A 27061-nucleotide genomic window follows, 5' to 3' on the forward strand; every position below is an offset into this window, starting at 1 on the left:
CATGACAAAAGGCAAAAAGGCATCATCCTATTAACAGCGTGATCTTCACCAGCTCATGGTAGCTCTTTTCCACAGGGGGCTCTCTTTTTTTATTAAGGTGAGTGGGTGATAGGGAGCAGCCCTGGGACAAGAGTAGGTATGAAGGGGGAGAGGAGAGACCCCATGCTAGGGTCCTGCGTGGAGTCTTTATCCATTCTTCAGAATGAGAGCATTTGCTTGGACCTTTGGGGGCTGGCTTCTATTAGGCTTCAGTGATACAACACAAAATGAGAGTGTTTCTTCAATCACACACCTTAGCACCTCGGGGAAAACATCCTCAGTTACAGCTGTTAAATTGCATTTGAAGCTGAACCCCCACTATAACAGGTAACATGTCCGGGATCAGTCATTCAGGAAACACTTGCTTTACGTACTGTGACAGCTGCAGCACTACCTGCTATATTTTGAATATGCATTAAGTCTTAATGATGCTTAAAGACACCTAAAAAGTCTCACACACTGATAATAAAGCTGTGTAAAGAAAGAATGTGGAATTAAGTTGATATTTGTTTTTTGATAAATTAACCTCTACATGTTTATCAATGCACCAAAAAGGTATTTGCTGCACTGGAGTCACACAAAATTCAGGTGTAGCCATATATACACGATGAATTCACTAAAACACAGTCTTCTGTTGTTCATTCAAAACTGTGGAATCTGTAGAGACGCAACCAAGATGTTAAATCAAATCACACAAATACAACTACATTTTCCACTGTTTGCACCTTTGGAACAGATGTGTACGTTAAGATGTGAAGAAATAAAGGGACATTTTTGCACTAACGTCAGTATCCAGCAGCAGCACAGCTAAAACGGTCGGTATGTGTGTGAGAGAGAGGGAAGGAGAGCTCAGTCTCTTTTTCTATTTGAGTGTTTTGTCTTCTGCTCAGTGGGGGTGCTTGCCTCTAGCCTCAGGTTACACAGGAGAATTGTGGGAAAAAAAAAAAAGGGAGCCTGAACTGTGTTTGGGAATGACAGCAATGGCAGGATTGGTGCTAAATATGCTAAAGAGGTGAAACTGCTTACTGCTTCACACAAATCTTCATTCATGAATCACTTTTATTCAGTGAGAAAACATTCATGTGTCTCCCTCTTAGTTTGGCTAATAAATTATCTTCAATAACTTTGATTGACCTGCAAATTGCTAGTGACAGTGGTTGTTTGAAGCTGATTTAATTATCAGCTTAGGATGTTCGCAGCATAGAAACTGAAGTTTATGCTGCAGCAGAAGTTCCCAGTGCTTTGTCCATAAACATACAGTCACATATACAGACTAATGCTCAGTTCTCAGTGCAAGATCTGGACAATGACCAGCTGATGAAAAATCAAGCCTGTCTGCTAATGACTGGCTGCACATCAGGACAGGAAGTCAGAGGAACTCAGAGCTCTGAAAAAAAACTGTGGTGAGGTACAGATCAGACCAAGAATAAATCATTATGATGTGGATGCTCCTGCTGTGTGACCACCTACTCCTTCAACACACACACACACACACACACACACACACACACAAAACTGAGTTTTGCTAATTCAGTGTGATAGAGTGAACTTTAAAGGACCTTTGAAGATTTGTCCAAAGTACAGACTAGAGATACTCAAGAGATGTACTTCTTTGCTTTACACCTCACTTACTCACACATACACACCTCCTCTCATCATCACCGTCCTCCATTCTCCTCTGTAGCCCAGTAAAAAGCCTGTGATGACCTGGGTGTGTAGCTTATTAACCTCTCCATCAGTTCTTATCAACCAATGAATAGGCCAGGCATCTGCCCCTCCTCCTGAATCTGAGGACGAAAAATTTCTCCTCATGTCGGGGCTATAATTCAATCCACACACAAATCATTTGAGGTGTGTGAGCGCACGCACGCACGCACGCACGCATGCACGCACGCACGCACACACGCACACACGCACACACACACACACACACACACACACACACACACACACACACACACACACACACAGGGAAGGGGATCGGTGGAAACATTTTGTCAACCTGGGTCCTGTTGGGCTTCCAAGATTGGCGTGGACCAGATTTAACTAAAATTATCAACAATTGGAGGAAACTACAGAAATGGGGGTTCACTGTGTGTGTTTGTTCTTGTGTGAGGGCCAGAATAAATTAATGGCTGATTTCTCCCCTTGCTTTGATGGCATTAAGAGCCCTCTTCTTCTCAATGTGCCGCGTTAAATGCTTTTCTCTCCTTCTCTTTTTCCCTCTCTCTCTCCCTTGTTTTTTTGACAAGCAGGGCCACCCAGCAGAAAGCAAGTGATGCAAAACGCTGGAGTAATCCCCCTCTACCCACCACCACCACCCTCCCGCTATCTTTAGTCTTTGACACAGTAGCCATTATCTGTGGGATTTAGTTAAACCAAACCTTCATGTATTTGTTAGGTTCGTTTTCTCCTCCGACTGCTCTGCTTGAGTGTGGCCAGGCTGAAGGGGTGTGGGCTGGGTGGGGGTTACATCATCAGTAGGAGACGCATGAAGAGGGGGTTTATAGTGCCACCTAGATACATTCTCCTCGGGATGATTCACAGTGACAAGAAATTTATAACCTGGTTTGAAGCAAAATGCTGTAACACAGTAATTTCACTTGGCCTTTATCCAAAGTCAACAAGAATAGATATCATCAAAAACATGAGGACTAGTTGCTTCACAGGCTCCAGTCACTTCTGTCAAATAAATGTATAAAACTAAAATAGAGATGCATGAAAAAACTAATTTTCAAGAAACACTAAGTGTCTTAAACCTGAAGGTACCACCCTCACAGTGATTAGCAGCATCAATCAGTCTTTAAGTCTGTTTCATTGTTTCCAGAGTGACATTTTACTACTTCATGTCTATAAAATCATACTTAAACACTGAGGCCTTCCCCTCTGCCACATGCAGCTACAGGGCTAAAAGCAGTATTATGGAATCACTGTTAAAACTGGCAGATAAGCCAGGGCTCGGTGGGGCTCAGCTAAGGTTAAGCCAGGCGCTTTAGCTCCCTGAGTATGTGTTTACACACACACTGAGGTGTGAACCATTTGGGGAGCTTAGAGGGGTGGAGAAACACGAGTGCTAGTGTAAACTTTAGTACCTGTTGATGGTGTTAATTGGGACAGCTTAACACAAACACAGGCATAATTCTACAGGGATTCTGCTTTGGGCCAGATTTAACATGGGGACAATACAATAAAGACCAGAACTGTCAAGTATCCTAAGCAAGTCTGATATGAAGTCTTGTTCATTTATTCTTAAAGATATTTCATGATTTAAAGCAAAATCTCTTATACAACTCATTGTATTTGTAAACCTTTTGTTATTTAAGATGTCTTTGTATAATGTGTATATTAATAAAGTACTGTTTCCATATATATAAAGCAGTGGTAGGTATAGTCAGGTACTGTGGTGGCACTAGCATAATAGACTGCCCCCACACAGGGAGTTAATTCTGTGTATCTATGTGGGACTTTGTTGATGTAGGAGTAGCCTACTAGTCATAACACTCTCAGACGTTATATGTCACATGATGTACTGTCCAATCTCATGTGTATGTAAAATATTGTGTGTGTACAGTGGCGCGCTGAATAAAATCATGAGGATCACAAAGCTGTCGCAGACCAATGAAGCAGCAGTCTGAAAAAAATCACAAAGAGAAAACGCAGAGATAACCACCAACGGACACCCCCCCACCAACCTGCTGACAGACAGCTGCAGTCTCTTTAGCATAAGTGTCTCCGCCTGCTCCATTAGCAAAGAGAAGGAGGTGTGTGTGTGTGTGTGTGTGTGTGTGTGTTTGGACGGGGGGAGCTCGACCCCCCTGGGGTAAATGTTAGAACAAATTTGAGGGGTGTCATATTACACGCCTTGTGACAGGAGGCCGAGGGGAGGCGAACAATGAATTTGCTTAATAAATTAATCTGTGGACCAGTAATGGCTCTGCTAACAACATTAGTCATCCTTGTTACTGCGATTTACTAGTTTTTCCCCATCGTCTCCTTCGTCTCTGTTACATTAGAATTTCATCCTTTTCCTCTTTATCTTCACTCCCTGCCCCCTGCCCTCCAGAGGAAGTGCAACAGCTCAGTCTTTCCCCTTCACTATATCAAAAGAAAATATTTTAGTATTTAAAATTTAATTTTGTTTTGACAGTTTTAAGAAAACAAGCATGTAGAAAGAAAACTGTGTAAATCTGTATTATGTATTTTGTTTGTTTAACAGACTCCCTAATTTACTTCTTAATGTGTTGTGAATGTGTTAAATCCCCCATATTTTATTATGGGTTGAGCATTACATTGGAAGTGACACCAACACCTGGCTGCTAATGCCACCGGCCTTAATTTGAGCTTTGATTCAATACACGAGTGCAAAACTGCTGTGTTTAAAAAGATATTTAAATGGAAATGTATTAGGAAAGACAGCTGTTGGTATTTGTAGCCTGGAGTGCTCATTACAATAGGAAATAGGGAGGAGTGTGTATGGGGGGGTGAGGCTGATGACAACAGTAGCATGGCGAGCAGCTGTGTTAGCAAGTGAATGGTGTAATTACTGGTCAAACCTCTGTCATTAACCTACATTGTTGAGTGCCAACACATCCGTTACCATAAGAAAGCCTTGATTAATTGACTGCAAGGCTGAAATTCAATTATGTCATTTGGCTAGTTTAACTAAATAATAATCAACTGCATAAAAAAAACAAACAGGACTAATGAATTTGAGCAACACAAGAACATTTGTCTTTTAACTGTCAATTTCCTGAGAGATGGAAACAAGATAAAGTTTAGTAGCAAAGAAATAAGAAAATATAACCACAGGTGGATTAAAATGTGAAAGCTTCACTTCAAATAAATACATTAAGCTTAAGATAAATTTATGAAAAAACTATTTTAAGCCCCAGCACCTAATGAAGACAAAAGTAAAACACTAGCTTTAGTTTACTGATGTGTGTCTAACTGTGTGTTTAAACTGTGAGGTGTGTGTGCCTGAGCGCACAGTACCTGCTCCCTGTGTGTGTGTGTGTGTATGAACATATTTAGTGTGTTAATGTAGAACTTGTGTAATCAGGGTTTGTGTGTGTTTGGCAGCCTGCAGCATGGTTTGTTGGACTAGCTGCCACATACAGTCTCAGGCAGAGAGGCAGCTGATGAAAGCATTGGTGGGATGCTCCAATAAAGAGCAGATTATCATGAGTGGCCATTGTCCACCTCCCAGTTCTCTCCAACAACACCCCCCCTCTCACTTACTCAGCCACCCTGCTGAAAGTGTTGATCAGACAACTGACTGAATACAATTTCAACCGAATTACAGGACATGTGGTGGAAAATAGCGACAAAATTAAAATGGAAAATGAGAGAATTCCACAATAATTCCTGCCCTAGTTTACAAACAAATTTGACTTGCACGTCTTTGGGTTGTGGAGACTGCCTACACCCCCATCCCCTCCACCCCGACAAACTCCCACCCTCCCGTTGACTCCATCCACCCAGTTCGTTTTATCTGAAGATTCTCAGACAATGCCTAGAGGATCCCATTCCCTAATCTTCCTAAAAATCCCGCTTTCATCCCCACTGTTAAAGAATGTATGAAAGGCTGAAGCCGAGCTGGAGAAAAGAAGAGAGGAGAAAAAAAAGTGGTGCACATCTGGGAGTAAAGGTGGTGTCACTGTGCTGGACTAGGGGGGCTGGGTGGAAGAGGCTGGAGCTCAGCATTGGTCACTTGCACAGTCCTTGCAAGTTGAGTAATTAAATTGTTTTGCTGCTCAAACATTCAAATGGCCAAGGAGATTAAAGGCATGAGTGGGAATGGGAGTGTATATGTGTTTGTGTGAGTGTGTATGGGGGGTGGGTGTTAATCTGTGTTCTGACACAGTTGAACCTTGGAGTCACACACACACACACACACACACACACACACACACACACACACACACACACGGATTTTCACACAAAACAAATCCTTTGTTTTGTCCCCTCAAAGGCAAGAAAAAGGCAATGGGTTTTAAAGGAGTGATCCCTAGATTTCTTTTCTTTCCCATAGGGAAGAACGGTGCATTTGCTCCTGAAGTGAATTCAAGATGACCACAAACACATTCCACGGTGGTCTAATACAAAACCATTCGATTGAAAAGTGAGTGCTCTTTTCGTAACCCTGACAACAACAACAAGAAAATGACCAAAGGCTTCAAAAAAAAGGAACACATCTTCTCTTGGCTCTGTCTATCTCAGTTGCCACGAGCTTAGCTTACAAACTGAGCCTGTGATTATGGATAAACAATAGTCGCAATCTCTCAGGTCAACAATTTCAATCACAATTCACTCAACGAACAAGCCTTCAGCATAGCCTGTGTTTATTTTCAAGTCTACCATGAGTGAAAGATTGAGGAGGAGAGCCGTGCGTGAAACTTAATGTAACTTGATTCATTTTCACAAGTAGAAGAAGAACCTTCTCCAAGTTCAACAAAATACAACAGAGGCAAAGGAGTATTGTGCAATACGGCACCTGAAAAACAAAGTGAACTCCGATTAAAGCCAACAACAAAACCTCTCTCCCTTTCTTTCACTTGGTGAACTGGGGAGGGTATTATAGCCTAAACACTTTTTTCCTTCTCTCAGTGCCGCAAGATTAGACTGGTTATCCCATTAAAGTTGGTAAAATGCCATTCTTGTGTCTTTAAGCTCTCGTATAGGAGGTCAAGATGAGTCTGCCTGTGCTTACAAGGCGGGCACGGATGTAATCTGCCCAAAGTTACAATAATTAATGTTAAGCTTCTTCAGCAATACGTTTGTGAAAGAACTGGCCCTGATAATATACTTAAAACTACACAGGCTGTTTGTGTGACGAGATGAGACAAGGCAGGGCTTGATGTGCATGTGTGTCCCTATGCCTCACACGTAGCCCAGCTTAAATCTTTAGTCAAACTATAAGCTGATGCTGCCACGATGATGGATTAGGACGACAGGCATGGGAAAAAGAGTGAGAGGCCACCTCGCGTCCTGCTAAGGAAATATAAACATTACACGCACACACAAACACTCAGACAATGATGCCTGCATCCCATCACCACTGCTGCTACAACTATAAGTACCATCTGTGGGAAATCTGAACAACCTCAAATAGAGCTTTGAAGGAAGAAGTGTCTCAGTATCGCTTTAATAAGAATTTAAGATTTAATAACACAGGTGACTGGCAGCTGACTATTACACAAGTGCACCAAAAACACTTGTACAGTTGTAAATATAGCACAGTGGTTATTAGAGTAGTGATCTTAAATCACTTAGTTCCTAATAATGGCAAATAAAAGTATCATCAGTACAACTAAAAGGACCAGAACGTGCCTTAGTTTAGACAACGGGGATTTAGAGCCACAGGTTGACATTTAGGCCATTCACGTTCTGCAATCCTCCACACAATCACAGACCAAGTTAACACGGCCCGCAGCTGTTCCCAATGTGAAGGCACTGACAGTCCATTCTGGCCCTTTCTCAGATACTGAGGGGGATAGGCTGCATGTGTAAAGTATATTAAGCTCTTGCTGGATCCCTCTTTGTGCCATTCTCCTCTCGTCAACTTGCAGACACAAAGATAGATTAAAAGGAGCGCCCGCCATAAAAAACCTGTGTCAATCTTATCAGCTGAGTGCAATTTTTAAACATATGTTAATCTGGGCGAGCTAAAACTCATTCTCTCCTCTCTGCTTGTTTATCTCTTATCAAATGCACAGTAGGTGAGGGGCAGCTTTGCGGTGCAGCTAAGTGCCATTATTTGGATAATTGCATCCATTGTTGCAGGTTATATAGCTATTTGAAACGGGAGGAGTGTGTAAATAGGTGCAGGGGCCAGGTAGGGGGTGGCTGAGATATATTCAAACAGGGGCCAGGGGATTTTCTGCAAAGGCTACATGATGCATTTGAATGCTTCTTCATAACTCAAGCTGAATTTTCAATAAGGAGTGTTTGATATGTTTTTCAGTACAACAATACCTTTAGAAAAATAACAATACCAAGGTCAGACGGATTACATACATCAATAGAAACAGAATCATGATGAATGGCCTCCTAATTCCACTAAATATGAAATGAAAGACATTAATCAAAACTTCAAGCTTTTGAATGTGCACAAACTGTTTTGCTTTTCTTGGAGCACTGTCTAAAGAGCCTGCATGTTTAAAAGTTTCACAATAACGATTGAACAGAAGTCAGAACGAACGATCTATATGTGATGAATGTTCTGTCTTCTCGTAAAACCAAGTTCTATGAATATTATTAGTAATGTTCTGTTGGAGGAGGTGGGCATTCTCCTAGTTATGTATGAAGGACAGTGCTCCCAACGGTGCAAGAATAACAAGTTCATTAGTCAAGGGGGGGTGCCGCAGGAATTCAAATTCCCCCCCGACCCATGCCTGGCCTCTGATTGGCTGTCTGCATCGGCACAGCGAGACTCATTAGAGCCCAGCAGTAATTAAGAGTTGTTAGAAAGTGAATTCTCCAACCGCAGATTAGAAAATTAAACTATTTACTGATTACATATTAATAGAAAACAACAATGGCGCTTGCCATAAGCTTGGAAGGCAACCAAGGAATAAATCTGTGTACTTAATTACCATAAACAATGGGGGCATAGAAATGGAGTTTTATGCACACTCCCTCCTGTAATGTGTCTGATATCAGAAGACACTTGACAATTCTTGTTCAATTATCTCTATTATTTAATGTGCTGTGAACTGCCTCTGAGTAAATAAATTAACCACCCCAATTACTTTGGATTCATCTGGGGAGGGCTGCGGCGGAATAGAAAATGCCACAGAAAGCTGCATTGTGCCCAAACCAGAGGAGAGAGGGGGAAAGAGAGGAGATGTGTATAAAAGAATAAAAAATACGAGGGAGCAACCAGATAGAGATTCTCAAGGATAAAAAAAAAGAACAAACAAAGCAAATGTGATGCAGAGAAGCATGAATTGAGAAAAAAAGAGAGGAAGAGAAAGAAAAGTGCAAAAAGATTTGGAAAAGCCCAAAACAGTTACATGCTAAGAAACATAAAACAAAGAAATAAAAAACCTTTCTTAAAGATTTGATTCCTTATGGTACACATTACACATGCATGTATAGGGAGAATGATGTTTTATATAGAGACAAAAAAAAAGTGTGTGGTAATGACAAAGCAAAAGCATGCAGTATCAAAGAAAGGCATACTGAGAGCCAGCAGAGCACAGTGGATCGTCCCAGGCTTTCTGCCAGTGGAGCAGCGAGATGAACAATCAGTCATGGGTCAGTCGGTCAGTCTGTTCACATCTGCCCATCAGTCCTGCGGTGCTGTGAGCTACCACAGCACCATGGCACACTGCACTCACCGAAACATACCTCAAGAGGTGTGAATCACATGATCAAATGCCCTGCACACCCCTTCTCTTTATACAGTCTCTCACCAGAGCTAAGCTGTTGTCTCCACTTGTCTCATGTTCATAAACACATGCTTTACTTTGGATAAAGGAAAGTTGACAGTTCAGCTGATGCAAGATTGTTTGCTTTTCTATGTTAACTCCATAAACTTCATAACTTTGGCACCATGAAGTCAGGATTCTCAAAGTGCTGACAGCCTGACTTAGGAAAACACTAATGTGTTAATAGAGGTAGAACTGTGCTGATTATAGTAAGTATGAAGCAGGCAGTCATTAAAAAGAAGCCTGCATGCCCAGTGAACCTTCCTATTGTGTGGACAGATAAAGAGACTGTGAAGATATAAAACAAAGCATCTGGACATCTAATGACACATTAGGGAAATAAAAGAGCCCCTGGACATCAGCTGGCTACCTGTGGCTGGCAGAGTAAAATATATCAACACTGGCTGGTAGCTGCTGGTAATTCCTCACCATGTCCCCCAGCGAAGTACAGCCACCAGTCAGATGTGATGGATCAATACCAGATGTTCTGCTTACAGCCAATCAGCTAGAACTTCCATCACACATTCTGAGTGCAGAGAAAAATATCTATCATCTATGACAGCCTATAGAAAGGTGACCTCGGTTGCTGAGGTGATAAAGGTTACTTTAGTGACCACCTGTCACTGCCGCATCTCGCTCTGATGCCTCCAGACCTCGGCCCAAAGGCACAATCTATAACCTATTGGATGAGTCTCTGGGATAAGTGCTGCAAAATGAGATATGGAAACAGAAATGCACTTTCAGGAGCTGAGCGAGGTGCTCAATATCATGTGGCAAGTCTTTCCCTCATGCTACACCATGATGCCAGTGTGGAATTGGTGCCTATTTGAGGGTGCCCTAAATATTGAGCCTCGCAGCTCAGCATGGCATCTGCAGCAAACATAAAGCGAGAGCTAAAAGGCTAATTCTACATGTGACGTTGCTGTTTACAATACTGGCCAAATGAAGCACTTGATAAGATTTTATAGTATACAACACATACAATATCACTCATATATATATATATATATATATATATATATATACACACACACACACACACACACTCTACTCGATCAGACAGTACACAGTGGGCACAGTGTATTGTACCAAATTTTCTCAATTTCATTCAGCACTGAAGTTATAACGGGAGAAAAGGTACCAAGGTGAATATCTCTTCATGATATCCTTTTAGTATTTTTGAGCTTCCCTTCCCTGTTGTCATCTTCTTCCTTTTCTGGGGAATCACATTTTTTCAGGAGGGGACCGCAGCGGTAAATATATATATAAAACTATATAAAGAGAAATCTTTATGGCTGAAGGTGTTTGGAAGTAAATAACCTGGTGTCTTGCTGGCTAGCAGCTGCTTTATCAGTGGGTGAAGAAGAAGAAGGAAAAACAGCCCTTCAGATTGACACAATGGCATGTGCTCCGACAGGGTAAGAGGGCACAGAGCCAGGAAGGGAGTCGAAAAGGAGGAAAGCGAACACAACAAACAGGGGAGAGACAGTCTCGATATCATGACCCAAATGGGATGGAGAAGGTGAGCGCAAATCCCACCGCCACAGTTTCCTATTTTAAAAACCACCACTTCTATCCTCCGCTGTGTAGCTTTTTAGGATTTTGGGGACTAAATCCACCAAGTTAGGCACTGATTTAGCAGAAAGAACTGCATGAGAACTGCTACTAAATTACTACAGCAAATACAGTACCCACACTTTCAGTACATTTGCCAATATCAAAATTTTACACTTCCTAGAACCACGTTTTTTTCCAGCAGCATTCTTGAGTGAGGAATGGGATAGTTTAGTATCACAAATGGGATGCTATTCTCCAATTTCAGTTAGGGACTTAACGGAGCCAAGGCCTCTCTTTTGGCTCGGCACACTGTCTCATGTCTTAACAAGGCTTTACCCGCGGCCAAATCTTAAATAAAAACCTTCCGAATCCAGCTCTGTACGCCAAACCAGATTTCACTTTGTATGCGTGGGTGTGTAAGCATTTGTGTGTGTCTGTCGTAGATTTGTGAACTGTGTCAGCGTTCATGTTGTGTTGCCTTGTGTTTTTTTTTTTTTTTTTCTTCTCTCCCTCTCTTCCCCCTTTAACTCACCCCCGTCTTTCCTTATACAGCATATCAATGAAGGCCAGATATGTACTAGGGGAAGGAGGGTGTATGTGTGTGTATCCGTGCATGGCTGAGCGCACTGTTCAATAGTGTGGAGGCTGGCTGGCTGGGGCCGTGGCTGGCAAACGGCTGCAGCGGAGACTTCGGCTGGGGCTGCGCTATCACACCCAGTTATCGTTTCCCCCATGAAGGGCTCCCTTATCACCCCAGCCCAGAGAGGTCTCCCTTCTTCTCCCATCCCGAGACACACTCCCCCCACCTCCCCCCTTCCCCTCCCTTCTCCACCTCCTCTCTCACCCCCCCATCCCCTCCTTTCATATCCACCCAGCGCTCCGTCGCACAACATTCAACTGGGGGGGGGGGCTTCAAAGATTCTCTCTCACACAAACTCACATTATACACACACACACACACACACACAAGCTCCCCGAGTGTACATGCGTGTGTGTGTGTGTGTGTGTGTGTGTACGCTCAATTTGCCGAAACAGTTTTTCCAGTGTAATTGGGCTTGGGGTACCTGTGTCCATGAGATAGCGCAGCCTCTTCTCCACGCGAGCTGCTCGGGCGTCTATGTGCCTCTGCTCGCTCTCCAGTGCAGACAGCTCCCCAACCACATACTGACTGGTGTCTTTGAACGCCTTCTGTCAACCAGAGAGAGAGAGAGAGAGAGAGAGAGAGAGAGAATGGTTATGAGAGAAAAGGAAGAGTAGTGCGATATAGCATTAAACAGAGGCTGAGGGAAGAAAAGGATGGGGAATAAGACAGAATGAGGGAGAGGAGGAAAATACAGAAATGGAACGAAGAAAAAGGTGATGAAGTAACAAAAAAAAAAAAAAAAGAAAAATGATGAGAGTGAAAATGTATTAACAGATGACAAGACTTTTACTTGACAACAAATAATATATATTTAGCTGGTGCCTAACCAGTGGTGCCTCTTGTTTCATTTGAGCTTTGTTTGCTGTTCCTGAATTCCTCTTTGTCAACTTCAAAGCCACTTTATGGGTTTAATATTGTTTTATTTATATTTAAAAAAGCAACAGAGTTTTAATAACTGGATTAGAGTACTGTCAATGAAGACACATTCAAGTGACTACACCAACCGTTCTCTTCAATAATCACGATCATTTCACAGCTCATCCAAAGTCATTCTGATATATTAAGCCTTAAAATTAATACATGCAAATTATCTGCTTAACAACGGAAACTGAAAAATATGCATTTTGCTTTTTGACATAAAGCAGATGGCACTACACATGGAGGGAGCTCATCCATGTAGACGGGAGTGTTATAGATCTGTGTAAAAAAGTAAAAAAATATGTTAGACTATCTCAATCTCCTGCCAGCAGTAAGAAACGTGTGTTAGGGGCTCAGATCACGTTTTTTCATAGTGGACTGATGGATTTTGTACAACAGATTATTCAACAACAATTCTGACAGCCCTTTCATTTAAATGTTACAGCATCCAATACACAGTCCAGAATCAATACTCTGGCCAATAATCATTACCGACCTTTGCCCTTTCACATTTAATCACCAACTTCACAGTATGTATCGGGTAATTACCCAATTAATTAGTGCACTTATACACATAAGTGCAATGCACAAGCATCTAAATAAATTTAAAACAAATATTTACAACATACGATGTCAGACCCACATAACAGGTGTATAAATGGGTTCCTGTTCTGAGGTTTGAATGAAGAGAGGTAGAGAAATACAGAAATTTAAGACTGTAGGAGAGGTGATTAAAAAGTGTCATCAGATTCCTTTAAACAAATATCATCAAGACACTTTTCCCTTCTGCCTTCATTTCCTGTAGATACATTTCTGCATATGTGTTTATTTTCCGACTGATAAAAAGTTTGTGAAAATTGAAACTATTTACATTCAGCTGCAGGTTCAATATCTCAATCGTCCCTTTAACTAATTACACAATCAAGTGCTCCTTCACACACCTCTACACACCAACACTCTGCCATTTCAGATAAGTCTTTCTTCCAACTTCTCGTACACACAAACACTCTACAGCTTTATTATATGAACACATACATAAACACCTCACTCTATAACTATAAGCAACTAATACACACTCCATTTCTGACCCCTCTTCACCTCTGTCTCCAGGCTGCTTGCTATTCTCCAGAGAAACTGCTCTGAGTGAAGAAAATGTTTATTCAAATTCACTACTGAGGATGCATCCGAAAAAATATCTCCATTTTATTGCTGATGCACTTCATTTTTCTTAATGGGAAGGTGAACTAGTGAGCAGGGAAGAGAAAGTTTTTTTCTATTCCACTCAGACCAGCACTTTTTTCTGTACTCTTTCCAACATTTGTGTGTGCATCTGTGTGGTTGTGTGCATGTGTGATTTATGCAAGTGTGTGTGTGTGTTGACTCCCAGCAGCCTCCCTCCCTCCTCTTCCTTGCGCGCTCTCGCTCTATCACCATATTTTTCCTTGGCAAATCAATTTTACACATGATCAGCCCACTCCCCTTGCCGCGCTCGGCCCAGCCGTAATTAAGAGGAGGGAAATTACCATATATATTATATTAATGCAAACATCATTCAGCAGGTAATTCTTGGCTGATCGGGATAATGGAAAGGTTGAACACCCATTAACCCTGGGGCCCAGGCACTGGGAAGGGGAGGAGGGAGGGTGTGTGTGTGTGTGTGTGTGTGTGTGTGTGTGCTGGGGTGGAGGGTGCAGGGTCGAGAGCAGGAGAGGGCTGCTTGGGAAGAGAGATTCACCCCACAGTCCCTTGTGGCGCACACACACACTGGCATACACACTCACTGAAATAATAGCATTCTTATAGACACACTCTCTGTACACACAAGTTCAAACACAGGCTGAGAAGAGAGTGTGAGTGTGAAGGACATGCAAGCACAAAGCGCCTTTGCCAACACACACTCACACACAGACACACACACACCTCTAAATGGCAGAGCAGCTGATATCTACCATTGTTATAATTAAAATGGCAGTGTGTTAGATCAATACTTAGATGTCTGTGCAGAGAAGAGAGGACAGTAACGAGAGAGAGGGGGAAAGTAGAGTGTGTGGCTGAGAGGTGGACAAGGTGAAGAGATGGGGGGGATTTTGAGCACAGACTGAGCAGAGAGACAAGCTCAATGATAGATTTATCTAAGAAGACAGGAGAGACAGAAATAAAGCTGACTAATAAGAAACAGGCCAAGTAGGAGCAACTTCGAACTGCTCTTCTGACCCCTAACTACTCTCTTTCTCTTTGCCAAGAATACCTCATTTTTTTCTCAGGCATGATCATCTGCTCATCACACAGGATTCATGAAGCTGTATGCAAAACAGACCACAGCCAAACAGTAGCAGAACCAAGTTGTTTTAGAGACCAATATCTCAGTACTATTGTCTTCTCTACAGTATAGATTTTTATAATGTCTGATGCTTTTCCTTTTACCAGGAGGTGGGGAAGGTGGGGCAACCTTTAACTTCACAAAGAGAAGTGTAATTTAGGAGACAAAAAATGGGACACACCTCCTCTTCAAATGGTCTGCGAATCTCGACCTCCGTCGGTGAAGCCCAGTCCTCCTCAGCCTTCTTCAGATCCTCAGGAACTGACTTCTGTCTCTTCACCTCTGGAGGAATGAAGACACAGACAGATGTTAGCAAGAAAACTCACGGGAAAATGCACAGAAGGTTGAGGTCATATAGTTTGTGTGTTTGCCACAACTGATGCTAATATTCTTAAGAAGATATTCATGAGTTACTGTGCCTTTTCCACCCCAAACTTTAGGAATGATCAAAATTGTCACATTGCACTCAGTATGCTCAGAGTTTAATTATTGGCTGTTGGTCAACTTACAGAGAAAAAGTAAGAGTGTAGGAAGTGTTTCTCACCTGAACGTTAAACACATTGTGTGTATGCATGGTTGTGTTGTTTTGTCACCCACCTGGTCTGCTCTCCACATACTGGCTGAAGGACTTCAGCTGTGTTTTCCTGACTGCAGAGTCCTTGTTGAAGACTACTGGGCTACGCAACTTTTCTGTTGCTCTGCGCAGCCGCTCTGCTCTCATGTCCACTGCATTATTCTGCCAAACACAGAAAGTATTAATATTAATGTGTTGATATTACATGTCATAGGAATTTGATGCAATTAATGGTTACTTGTAATGGTAATTATATTGATGATGAAACTGCAGCTCTGGTTGGTGCTGCAGCCTCAATCCAGACAAATCCCTGCGCTTGATAAATTCTCATAATTCGTTCTCAAGATGTACAACTCAGCAATATGAGCGGTAAAGTATAGATATATACAGAATCACTGCAAAATCCAAGGAGTGCACAGAAAATGAATATTTACACACACACACACACACACACGTAATAGTTGGTTAAACTTCAAAATATTCACTTAAAAAAAGTCAGCAATTAGTCTGCAGCCTCTCCACATCTCGTCTATTACTCTGTCAGCCTCTACCAGCCACTCAGATCTGCTCTCAAGCTTTTATTAGGCAGTGGTTACAGGATTTCACAGCTACTTTGTGATTATTGTGACCAAACACACACACAAAACCACATTAGTGCACATGTAAATAAGTGTGTAAAAACACACCTACTGACAGGCAATGAGATAAAGCTGGTAGAAGTTGATATATTGACACACACACAGACACACACACACACACACACACCCTCACTCATGAGAGAGACAAAAAGGAGGCAATTAACTTGACTTTCAACAAAACCCCGAGCCAGAAAATATATTCAGATTATGCAAAATGCAAAAAAACGCTATTGTTTTCAAAGTGAACATGTGTTAAAAAGCTGCACGCTCGCTTCTCCCACTATCAAAAACGGCATGCAGAAATGCTTTATTACCAGGCCTCCAAATATGCCAAGCCGAGTGGAAAAGAAACAGACTCGGGCTAAGATTGACGTTGTGGCAACGTTAATAAGACGGCGAAACGTGTAATAAAGTCGACAATTAGGGCAAACATGTTCCACTGCTTGAGACAGAGGGAGATAGTCAAGCAGGCTGTGCAGAGCGAGGACGACTAATAGAGACAGTGTGGGTGGGGAACAAGCTGTACATGGGGAGTTGTTAGTTTAGCTTCAGATTATTGACTTTCAAAAACAATGTCAGCAATTAGTCTGTTCTCACTTTGCTTTGTCTATTAGTCTGTCAGCTTCTACCAGCCACTTAAAGCCTTATATCAAGTCAAATTTATTTATGAGGTGCTATATACAAAATGCCCAATTAAACATTTTTAAAACATACAGCCAGCGACTGGGTGTGTGAAAGCATTGCTGTTTGTGTGCGCATGTCAAACACTGGGGCAGCACCGAGGGAACCAGCAAGAGCAGAAAGTAGGTTTAAATTACTGATTGAAGAAAAGAAATTTGAAGAAAAGATTAGCAGGTAAAGACCATCATAATGGTCTACCGCTACTGCAGCATCTGATTGTTTTTACCTACTTCCTAGATGGGGAAAAAAAAAAAAACACTAATAATATTTTTTCCAGTGTATGACAATCACAAAAATGTGTCGCCCGGTGCCAAATGAACAGTTGGCTTCTTAAAGTTAAGTCTGCAGCTTTAAAGCAGGTAGGCAATAAATCTTCTGAGTATTTTCACATGAAATAGTGACTAAACAGTCATTCCAAGTTATGTGTATGTACTGATTTACTCCAAGTCTGTATTCAGTAAACACTGGTCACAAAAGCGTGATCGAAAATGGGGTGTGTAGAAGAGTACCAGAATATTGTTAGAGACCAGAGTTCAAGTTCCTGTGGCCGATTTTATAAATACTTCAGATGTCTGTTTAAAAGAAAACTATCACTGATATTTGGATGCCATAGGATTTATTGGATTAATGTTGAAGTTCTTGTCAAACGTCATGAAAAGGATTTGATTTTTTACATCTTGATGTAGTCATTGAAAAAATTGCATCACCTTTGCAAATATCTACAGGGAATCGTTTGTAAAGAGTAAATCCCTGAGGAGACGTTGTTCAACTATGTTAACTTGGGCTATATATAAACAAAGGCTAAATAACTAGTGACAGTTAAAATGCTGCCACATCATACAGATGTGTATTAACACTGTATGAATCTCCACTGTTCTTGAAGAGCATCCTTAAAAACTAACCATGTCTTTTTCTCTCAATCTCTCTCACACACTCACAGAGCACCTGCCCACTTGGCTACCCCTCTGTCTCTTTTACGCTCTGGGACAAGCAGATATTGAGGTGTCCCCTCCCTCCTCATATCTTACTCTTTCTTTCACTCTCCCTCTTTATCTGTTATCGCTGCTATCATCGCTGTGGTAAGCTGTGGCGATGGTGATTCAGTGCTTTCAGTGCGTGTGAGCCTGTGAATGTGCATGCAGGGGGCTGCGTGACTAATGTTGCAGTCTGCTGAGTGTTGCATGCCCTTATCGTGTGCCACCGAGGCTGCGCATACACACAATCACTAATGAGAGGGGCAGTGTGTGTGTACGTGTGTGATGTTCTGGCAGGTTGTTCTCACTGCCTGAAGGACTTCTGGGATGCCCAGTCCTCTTGGGACAAGACAGTTTATCCTTTAAAATCTCTAAGAGAAGAATTGATTACAAACTATTAAATTTGTTGATAGCCAAGTACTTTAAAAAAATCATCAGCATAATTTATGAAGCGCTTTTATCTTGAAAGCATTTACTGCCTCACATCCACCCAGGCACGCACCCACATTCATACAATGAAGACCATGGAGCTCCAACAGAAGGTGCTCAATAAATGTTGGGAAGTACTTTTTGGGTATGAGGTTTTGAACTGGCCAAGGTGTTAACCAAATGGTGATTCTAGTCTGCGTCAAGCGGTAACACAAGCACGCATACACACTCCTTTGGCCATAAAGCACTAAGCCTTTTAGGCTTTGAACACAAGTGGGTGTTTATGTGAATCGATGATCAAAGACACCCTGTGTCGCCATAAGCACAGAGAGCTTTGCTTGTACTGACAGCTACACACACACACACACACACACACACACACACACACACACACACACACACACACACTTACACCTTATTCCACTCGACATTCAAAATCAATTAAACAGATGTTAAGACTGGCCGACTCAATATTCACATCAGAAGATATAGACTCATGCTGCAGCAACAACATCCCCCCTTCCCCACCAATCCACACACACACACACACACGCACACACACGCACACACACACACACACACACAACAACTGTCTGAAAAGGTCAATAAAGAGGGACTGCTACATGTTATGGAGACCATTATGATGCCACTGTGTGTGTCATGGCTTTATACAGAGTCATATGGACACGGGAGGGATAAACTAACTCTCTTATATGAAGTGGTCGAGCTGGCTAGTGTACACAGGGTCAGCTGGCTGACAACTAGGGTCAATTGGACTTGATTGATTGAACTGACCCTTTGATAGTGAGAGAAAAACACAAAGAAAATAAAGATAGGCTGTGGGTGTTTTGAGGTGAATATGTACGTACCCCCATTACTTCAGCAGGGCTGAGTGGGGAGCTAGAGGAGGCAGTGGGTGAGGATGAAGAGGAGGAGGAGGAGGACGGGGATGAAGGGGAGGTGACTCCTCTTGGGCTGACCTCCGTTAACTTCCTCAGCTTCAGATCCACATGCTTACTGTTGGTACCTGGACAGAGAAAGCAAGAAAAGGGTAACAGTGACTCTAAAAATAAACTGAAGGATTAACATTTTAAATAAGCATAAAACACAACTCCTCTATAAACAGATATTTAAATGGAACAAAAGTAATGAATGTCACATACAGCACACACAGACTGACAGGCACAGCCACTGCTAAACAACATTAACACACAATCACACCTAAGAGCTACATGTGAGATATACAAGACATATACCATATGTATATGATGTGTGAAATGGAGATCTGGACAGACTAGGAAACCTTAAGTCCTATTTGTACCGCAGAGAGATGCTGAGGTACTGAGTGTACATTGCTGGGACTATCACCATGGTAACCACAGGGCAAGATGAAGGCAAAAAAAAAACAAAACAGAGGGGGAGCATGTCTCATTTTTGACAAATTCATTTTTTCTTCTTAGCAGTTTTTAACATTTTGTTTAAAAATTGTATGAAAGGTTTATATAAAATAAAGCAACACCACAGCCTCAACGATGACCATGCAACTACAATCCATTTATTGCTGGGCTGCTGCATTGGTTTAAAGTAGTCACACCTATCTAAGAAAAAAAAATAAAACCTTTCACTTGCAACCACTTGCTTAGGATCCATGTCAACGAGCCAAAATATTTTCCCATTCATGCTGAAAAAATAACTTTTTGTCATTAAAACATCGGTTGCTTTTAGCACCTATGCTCATTAATTTGTTGTCTTGCTTAATTCTTCTAATTCAATCTGTCAAAACTCCCTTTTATAACCTCTAACCTGCCTTAATTTGCTTGTTTTGTCCTTTCATTCTTTTCCTTTCCTCACTGCTCCCTCAGTCACTCCCTCTCTCTGCCTTCCAGTAGTACAGCTTTATTTTCCAGGGACTGGTAACCACAGCTCCCCTGCCAGGCCAGACCACTGCACTGAAGAAGATGAAAGAACAGGAGGGCAACCGTTTCATGTGCCACCTCCCCCGTGACACCCACACACACCCACACACACATCCCATGATGCATGCATAAAAATTCCAAACACACACACACACACACACACACACACACACACACACACACACACACACACACACACACACACACACACACACACACACACACACACACACACACACACACACACACACACACACACACACAAGAATATAGACAAACACACAGACTCATATACAGTAGATGCCAAAACATAGGACTCAAATACAGAGAGGAACCGCTTGGATAAATGACATGGGCTAAATGAAAATGATGAGAGAAACCAAACATCTATGAGGAAAATATTTACAGAATAAAGAGTGGTATCAGATACTTTAGTGGTACAATCACCACCATTCATTTCTTTCAAGATTACATAAAAATTACCGTCAACAAAGAAGAAAACCTACACAAACAGCAAGAAAAACCAAATAGTGCAGAGATATTGCAACTTCAAAGCTGGGAGAAGCATTTGCCTGTTTTCATGTTTGTTTATTCTACTCGCTGTACTCTCACCTATCTCATATCAGCAGACAACTGAGGAAGCAAATAAAATACATTAAATACCAAAAGTAATTAGTTTACCTATGAAGATTTGAGAAAATGCTCTCCTGAAGATATGATTTTATTTTTTTCTGTGGGTTAGTGTTTATTAATTACTATTCAAAGAAGTTTCTTCTGAAAGAAAACGGAGTAAAAGCAAAACAAGCACTGGACATATATGCAGTGTTAGTTTCTCCACTGTGAGGCATCAATAAGTTCAGAGCCAATAGGATGCAGAGGTCAGGGGGGGCATGAAAAGTGGATCCACTGAGGAGAAGAAGAGTGTAAATGAGTAATGAGAAGCAAAGTGAATGCCAGCGTGTTCAAATTCTGATAAAGGCTGTTATACACTACATGACTGGTCTTGAATAATGGGTAATGAATTAGTGATAAAGAGAGCGAGTGTTATAGAAATTGCAAATTCTTGATGCATATGTGAAAGCTAACCACTGAATGTGCAGGAAACATGTCAAAGAAAGTTTAGGCAAGTAAACATGTTAGTTAGACTAAAGGTAGTTAAGACAGTGAAACATGCAGCACCACACAGCTTCAGCCAGGGATTTTACCCAATGAGGTTAGCTCAAAGCTGGGGTTAGTAAGCTCCAGGGGCCCCAGAACGCTGGTAGTGGCTGGATGAGGGGCCTCCACTGGCAGGGGATTAGTAACCAGTGCAGACGCAGACGTTGTAGCATCATCATCACCACCAAAATGGAGCTTCGCCTGCTCAGCCCTCCCCTCTTCCTCACCCCTTTCACCACCAACACCATCACCCTCATGATGACCTCTCACTCCATACAAAACCTCTGTGGGGGCAGAGAGGGAGAGAGGGAACGAAATATGGCAGGGATTGAGACAAAGATGGAAAAATTTGATAAAGGAGAAGAAGGAGGCGAGGATGTAAGGGAAAAAGGATGAGAGGGATAAAAGCAGAGGGAGTAAAAGTGTGGGAGTTAAAGAAATAGACAAAATCAAGGCACAGGGAGGAGAGTGGAGAAAAGAAGTGTTAGGTTAAATTGTGTTAACAGCAGTCTGTGGTGAGCTGAATCAATAATCTTTTCCTTAAACATTTCAAAACCTAAAATTCACCAGGATTTGTCTCCGTACTGCTCCGTCTACATCTGCAAATCAGGCAGGACAATGTATATCTGTGCAGAATTATCGTATAAGTGTGAGACTAATTAATGAATCAACCCAACAGTACAACTAACCAGTATAGTGTCTAACCAAATTAACAGTATGAAAAAGGAGCAGATTTTGAGTCATGTCTACATATCTGTGTGGGTTTATATGCACAGCCACTACAATATCGGACACACAGAGAAGCTGAGACCTCTGTTTAATTTCCCTCTTTCAAAGATCTGTTGGCAGCCTTTCCTTTTCCAGATAAAAGGTACGGCAAACAAAAACCACAAAAACATGAAAGTACATATTCCATTAAGTCTCCTGAGGAGCTCAACAGAAACAACAGTGTCTCCATGTTAGAAACAAAAGAAAAAACATGTTAGAAGTAAGTCAAATGGAGACCTGAGCAGCTCTAGCTACATGGATAACCCACCATGGATTAAAACAAAACAATCAGTAAAGAGTGTCTGACGCTGCAAGCCCCCTCCTCTGTTATTTACTACTTGGTGAAGAGAGAGACTGGGAACGTAGTGAGAAAGAAAGAGAATCAAAACAGCAGCATTTCTCCTGTTTTTTGTTTTTTTATTTTCTAATTTGCTAGCTGCGATGCGGAGCGTGCTAGCAAATGCCGTTCCTGCGTGGCTGGCTGGGGCCTAATTAATAGGAGACCATGGTGATGGAGTTTGGAAAGTTTCATTGCGGGCAGACACATGGAGGGGGCAGCCCGGGCTTGCATTAAAGGGCTGTGAATGGTGTTGAGGGGAGAGAGGGAGGACGACGGAGAGAGAGAGAGTGAGTGGGGGCTAGGATTAGCCGTTCTGCTCGGCAGGCCTTGTGTATCACAGCCCACAGCATTTCTCTCTTCTCCTCACCTCCTCCTCCCTTGTTCTGTTCTTTCCTCCAACTCCATTTTTAATGAGATCAACAATTAGCCCAATTCAGAAAAGCTGAATGAGCAAATAAATCAAGTGCTACCCTCTTTCTGCCTCACTGTCTCTTCTGTCGTTTTACATAACAAGTCGCTGATCTCACGTCTTGTTGTTTAGGATTTGTTAGCTTTTAATTTGTCCCTTTTCTCATCTAAAAGGAACACACCACCAGTCTCCGCCTATCGTGTTCCTTCTAAGCCTATCTACCTTTCTTACTTTCTTTTTTCCATATGTAATCTTTACTCTTATGCCTCAGTTTTTCATCTCCACTATCTGCTTGCCATGCCAGGTTGCCATATCTCAACATTTGGTAGCCTCTTCATTTCTTCTTATTCATCTAAGGAGCCCACATTTTACCAATCATCCCCACTTTTAAATATCAAGAGTGTCTGTATCCTGGTTCTCTCCTTCTTCTTGTTGACAATTATATCATTCCTTTTATAACTGCCTTCTCTAGGTTGCGCACTGTTTGGCCTCACTTGTCTAGACTCTCACACGTCATTTGCATGCAGAGCACCAGATCTACCTGAACAACATAGCCAAAAGGCTGTAATGTGGAGGAATCTGAAACAAATGACTAGAGAGGTCTAATAATGATCATTATCATAATAACCCCAATTTCAAGGAAATGGAAAGCAGTGGGAAATGCGTGTGGCAGCATTTGCTACCCCTGCAAGCAAGTATTAGAAGTGTTTGGTATTTGGAGAATAATTTGGCTACACAATGTGTTGTGTTGATTAACAATTACTGGGCGAACAAGACAAGGGAGGAGCTGCAGAGGAAACTGCTGTTTTGACTATGAGGGTGGTGCTTTTTAGACCCACGGCCGCCGTCAAATGACATTTTGTTTTTCTCTGAGGATTAGACAGAACCCCTTTAGAGAGCATAATGGAAATGTGTAAGTCGTAGCATGTGTGGACGAAGAAAGTGAGTGTATGTCAAAAGTGTCTGTGACTTTTCTTTTGCATTAGCTAATGAGTATTAGCGTGTAGTTTAGCAGTTGTCAGCAAATGTGAATTAACTGCAGGGCCTTTTAATCAAATCTAGATGAACTGAGTGTCGGCCTAAATGAAAATTTGGTGTTCCATAAATGCCATGTGTTTAGGTTTGTTGCTACTGATGTGTGTGTCTGTGTGTGTGTGCTGACCTCCAGCAGGGCTAGCCTTGCTGCTGTTGCCTCTCTCCATGCTGGACGCATCCAGCAAACTCATGTCAGACATCTTGACTCCGGATCGAGCCTCAGCTATCAGCTGCCGTGCTCGCTCTCTCAACTGCCTTCGTCGCTCAGCATCCCGCTCCTGCACACACAAATATATGGACAAAAAACTTGTACAGCTACAGGTAAATGCTGTGACACCCAAAAAAACATGAAAGAAATCCCTCATTTAATACTCATTTATTTACACACACACACACACACACACACACAGACAACAGAATAAAGTCTTCACAGACACGCCAACTACTACAAAATACTAAATAAAAAAGTTTTGTTATCAAAACGGATGTACACTTACTGCATTATGGAGTTAGGAGTGTATAGACACACACACACAGACAAACACACACACAGCATCTTGGCACTAGACAGATACAGTATTGAGCCATCACCATCAGAGTAATGGCAGAAATGCCATTTTCAGGCCGATCCAATCTGATCCTACAGATAGCACAAGCCACACACACACACACGCACACACACACACACACACACACGCACGCACACACACACACACACACACACACAGCAAATAGGAAAACCTTGATGATGTCAACTGACAAGCACTTAACTGATGACGACCCCACCAAGCACACACTCATGCACAGGCCATAAGTGTATACGTCACCAGGCAGTGATGCACAAGTGTCCAAGACAGATAATTTAAAATGTAGTTTTTTGACTGTCATGGTGATTTCCAGAGGACTGAGCGAGAACACAAGTTCATGCCTAAGAGAGCTGTGGCAGCTTGAGAGCAATGCAGAGAAAAAGTCAATTCTGGATTAAACTAAGGTGAAACAATACTGCTTTGAATCCGGCCTGCATGATTCAAGACAAAATCAGCACAGCTTAGGAGGCACATGAATTAACAAAGCTCTGTGATGCACTCACTCACCCACATACATAAACTTGTCTTACACAACACAACACACAACCTAAGCCCAAACACACACTCCATCTCGTACACCCCCTCTCCAAAACACACACAACCACATATGACCCAAGGGAGAGTGAAGCTGCATTTCTCTGTCACTGTTCTCTCTCCCTGTGGTTTCCTGTTAATCTGGCTTCTCCATATTGAGGCAGGGTTTTAGGGCTGGCCTATTGAAGCCACCCATTTATCCATTAACAAAACAAGCAGCACCCACTAATGAGCTACATCTCCCCATTTCCATGTCAATTGTTTGTTTGTAGCCATTGTTGGCCTGGGACAATAGGTCTGCATTGTAAATGACAGCAACCCTAATGCACTTTGCGTGTGTGTGTGTGTGTGTGTGTCTATGTGAGAAAGCCCCAAGGAGATGCCCACAGGGAGAAGGAACACACCTTAGAGAGAAACTGATAAAGAGACAGAAACAGAGATAAAGACTGAGGAAATGAATGAGAGTAGAAGATTGTTGATACCTTGTGTAGAAAAGTAGTGTCAAGTATAAGAACACTTCTTTCACAGTCATGATACAGGAAACCAAGCAGGGAATAATTATAGTTAAGTTGAAAGAAAATGTGTAGCAAGTCAATTTGTGGACAAAGACAGGACAAAGCTAAAGGCAAAAGATTTTAGATTTTGACTTTTTTTTTTTTTTTTTACCAATAACTGAAAACAGGATTTTACAAACATGAGATTCAAAGCCAAGGCCAAGCCTAAAAACCTATCTGTAGCATGCTTAACATCAGCAGAACAAGCACCAAAGCTCAATTTTAGATAGCTGACAGGAGTCTGGGGGTCAAATTTGCCTGGAGAGCTGAATGCACTGTAACCTAAGAAAACACCTGTAAACAAAAAACAAGTACATTAAGAGAAAATCTTCACCAAATGTAGCAAAACAAGAAAACACAACAAAATAACAAATGCAGGACTCTTTGCTTTTGCTTTAATAAATCTAATATTATTAACAGTAGTGTACCTGATGGCCTTCTGGCTATGGACTGGTTCTGATATCCAATCTGGCCTTTACAGATATGGATACAGCTACCAGTTTTAAGTGTGTGTGTGTGTGTGTGTGTGTGTGTGTGTGTGTGTGTGTGTGTGTGTGTGTGTGCGCGTGTGTATACGAACAGCTCAGGCTCCAGCATACTCTAAACCATCCTACTGCATTATTGTTGTCAGCTATTTTGGGGACGAGAAATAGGAAATTGACTTTGCCTATCCAGAGGCTAGGATTAACACTATAGAAAAATGCATCAGAGTAGCGCCTCGCTTGGTCAGCTACAGAGCCAATGATTAGAAAATATGAGAATCTGTTTGTAAGGAAAGACGGGAAGAGCTTTTTTTTTTAATGCAAAAAACAATGTGTGACATGATCTATGATCCAGTCTTTCTGTGGCCTAGTTTACTTGTGCATGTGTGATTTTAATGCAAAAGACGCAAAATGTTGTACCTTATATGAATAAGCTGCCATTAACAACCCAATCACAACTCATTTCTGTAGTGGAACATAATATGCTAAAACTTTTTTTTTTTTACCTTTACGAACTTGTTGACCAACTGGTGATGAAATGCCACCTAGTGGACATTATGCTAAAAATAAGTGATGATCACGCTCACTACTGCCAACTTAAAGTAGTGACAGATATCATACAAAACAGGGAAAATAAACACGCACGGCTCCTTTTATTTGGCAACACGGGGCACCAACTTCCAGTGGATGTGAAAGTCATGGATATGCAACTTTATAAAAAAAAAAAAAAAGAAAGAAAAAAGTAAACACTAACTCAACCAACCACGTTGTTATGGGATCAAAGCAAGGATGAAAAACCAGTAGGAAAAAAGGAGAGACAGTGTATCAGCTGGTGGTCAATGGGTAGCACAGCTTCAAGAATGGAGACTCAGAGGGAGAAGAGACTTTTCTTTTTTAAATGGCGACAGCAAGAACAATCATGTACTGTGTTTTCCATTTACTTCCGGGAACCTCCAGGGGAAGAGAGGCTAAACGGTTGAGTGCAAGGCTGAGACAGAGGGCTCCTCTGTGGGCTTGGCGTCGGGTTGAGGACCCCTCTCCGCTCTGGAAGCTCTTTTTGAGCAGGGAGAGCAG

General features: G+C 41.9%; 1 protein-coding gene across 4 annotated transcripts in view; it reads right to left on the reverse strand.

The window, feature by feature from the left end:
• ehbp1 (EH domain binding protein 1) overlaps positions 1-27061 on the reverse strand; it is a 115883-nt gene that overhangs the window by 18881 nt on the left and 69941 nt on the right. The window contains exons 16-21 of one of the 4 annotated variants that reach the window (XR_003295819.1): positions 23958-24108; positions 21326-21562; positions 19074-19231; positions 15506-15644; positions 15090-15190; positions 12092-12307 (exon numbers count right to left, since the gene is read on the reverse strand). Coding sequence is in view for 3 of the 4 variants with exons in the window: in XM_026309036.1 (XP_026164821.1) it covers positions 12092-12215; positions 15090-15190; positions 15506-15644; positions 19074-19231; positions 21326-21562; positions 23958-24108 (910 nt within the window). In the remaining variant the exon portion in view is untranslated. The remainder of the gene's footprint in view (positions 1-12091; positions 12308-15089; positions 15191-15505; positions 15645-19073; positions 19232-21325; positions 21563-23957; positions 24109-27061) is intronic. The other 3 variants (XM_026309037.1, XM_026309036.1, XM_026309038.1) reach the window with 3 other exon arrangements.

Source organism: Mastacembelus armatus, chromosome 15 (assembly GCF_900324485.2).
Source record: "Mastacembelus armatus chromosome 15, fMasArm1.2, whole genome shotgun sequence".
NCBI classification, from domain to species: domain Eukaryota; kingdom Metazoa; phylum Chordata; class Actinopteri; order Synbranchiformes; family Mastacembelidae; genus Mastacembelus; species Mastacembelus armatus.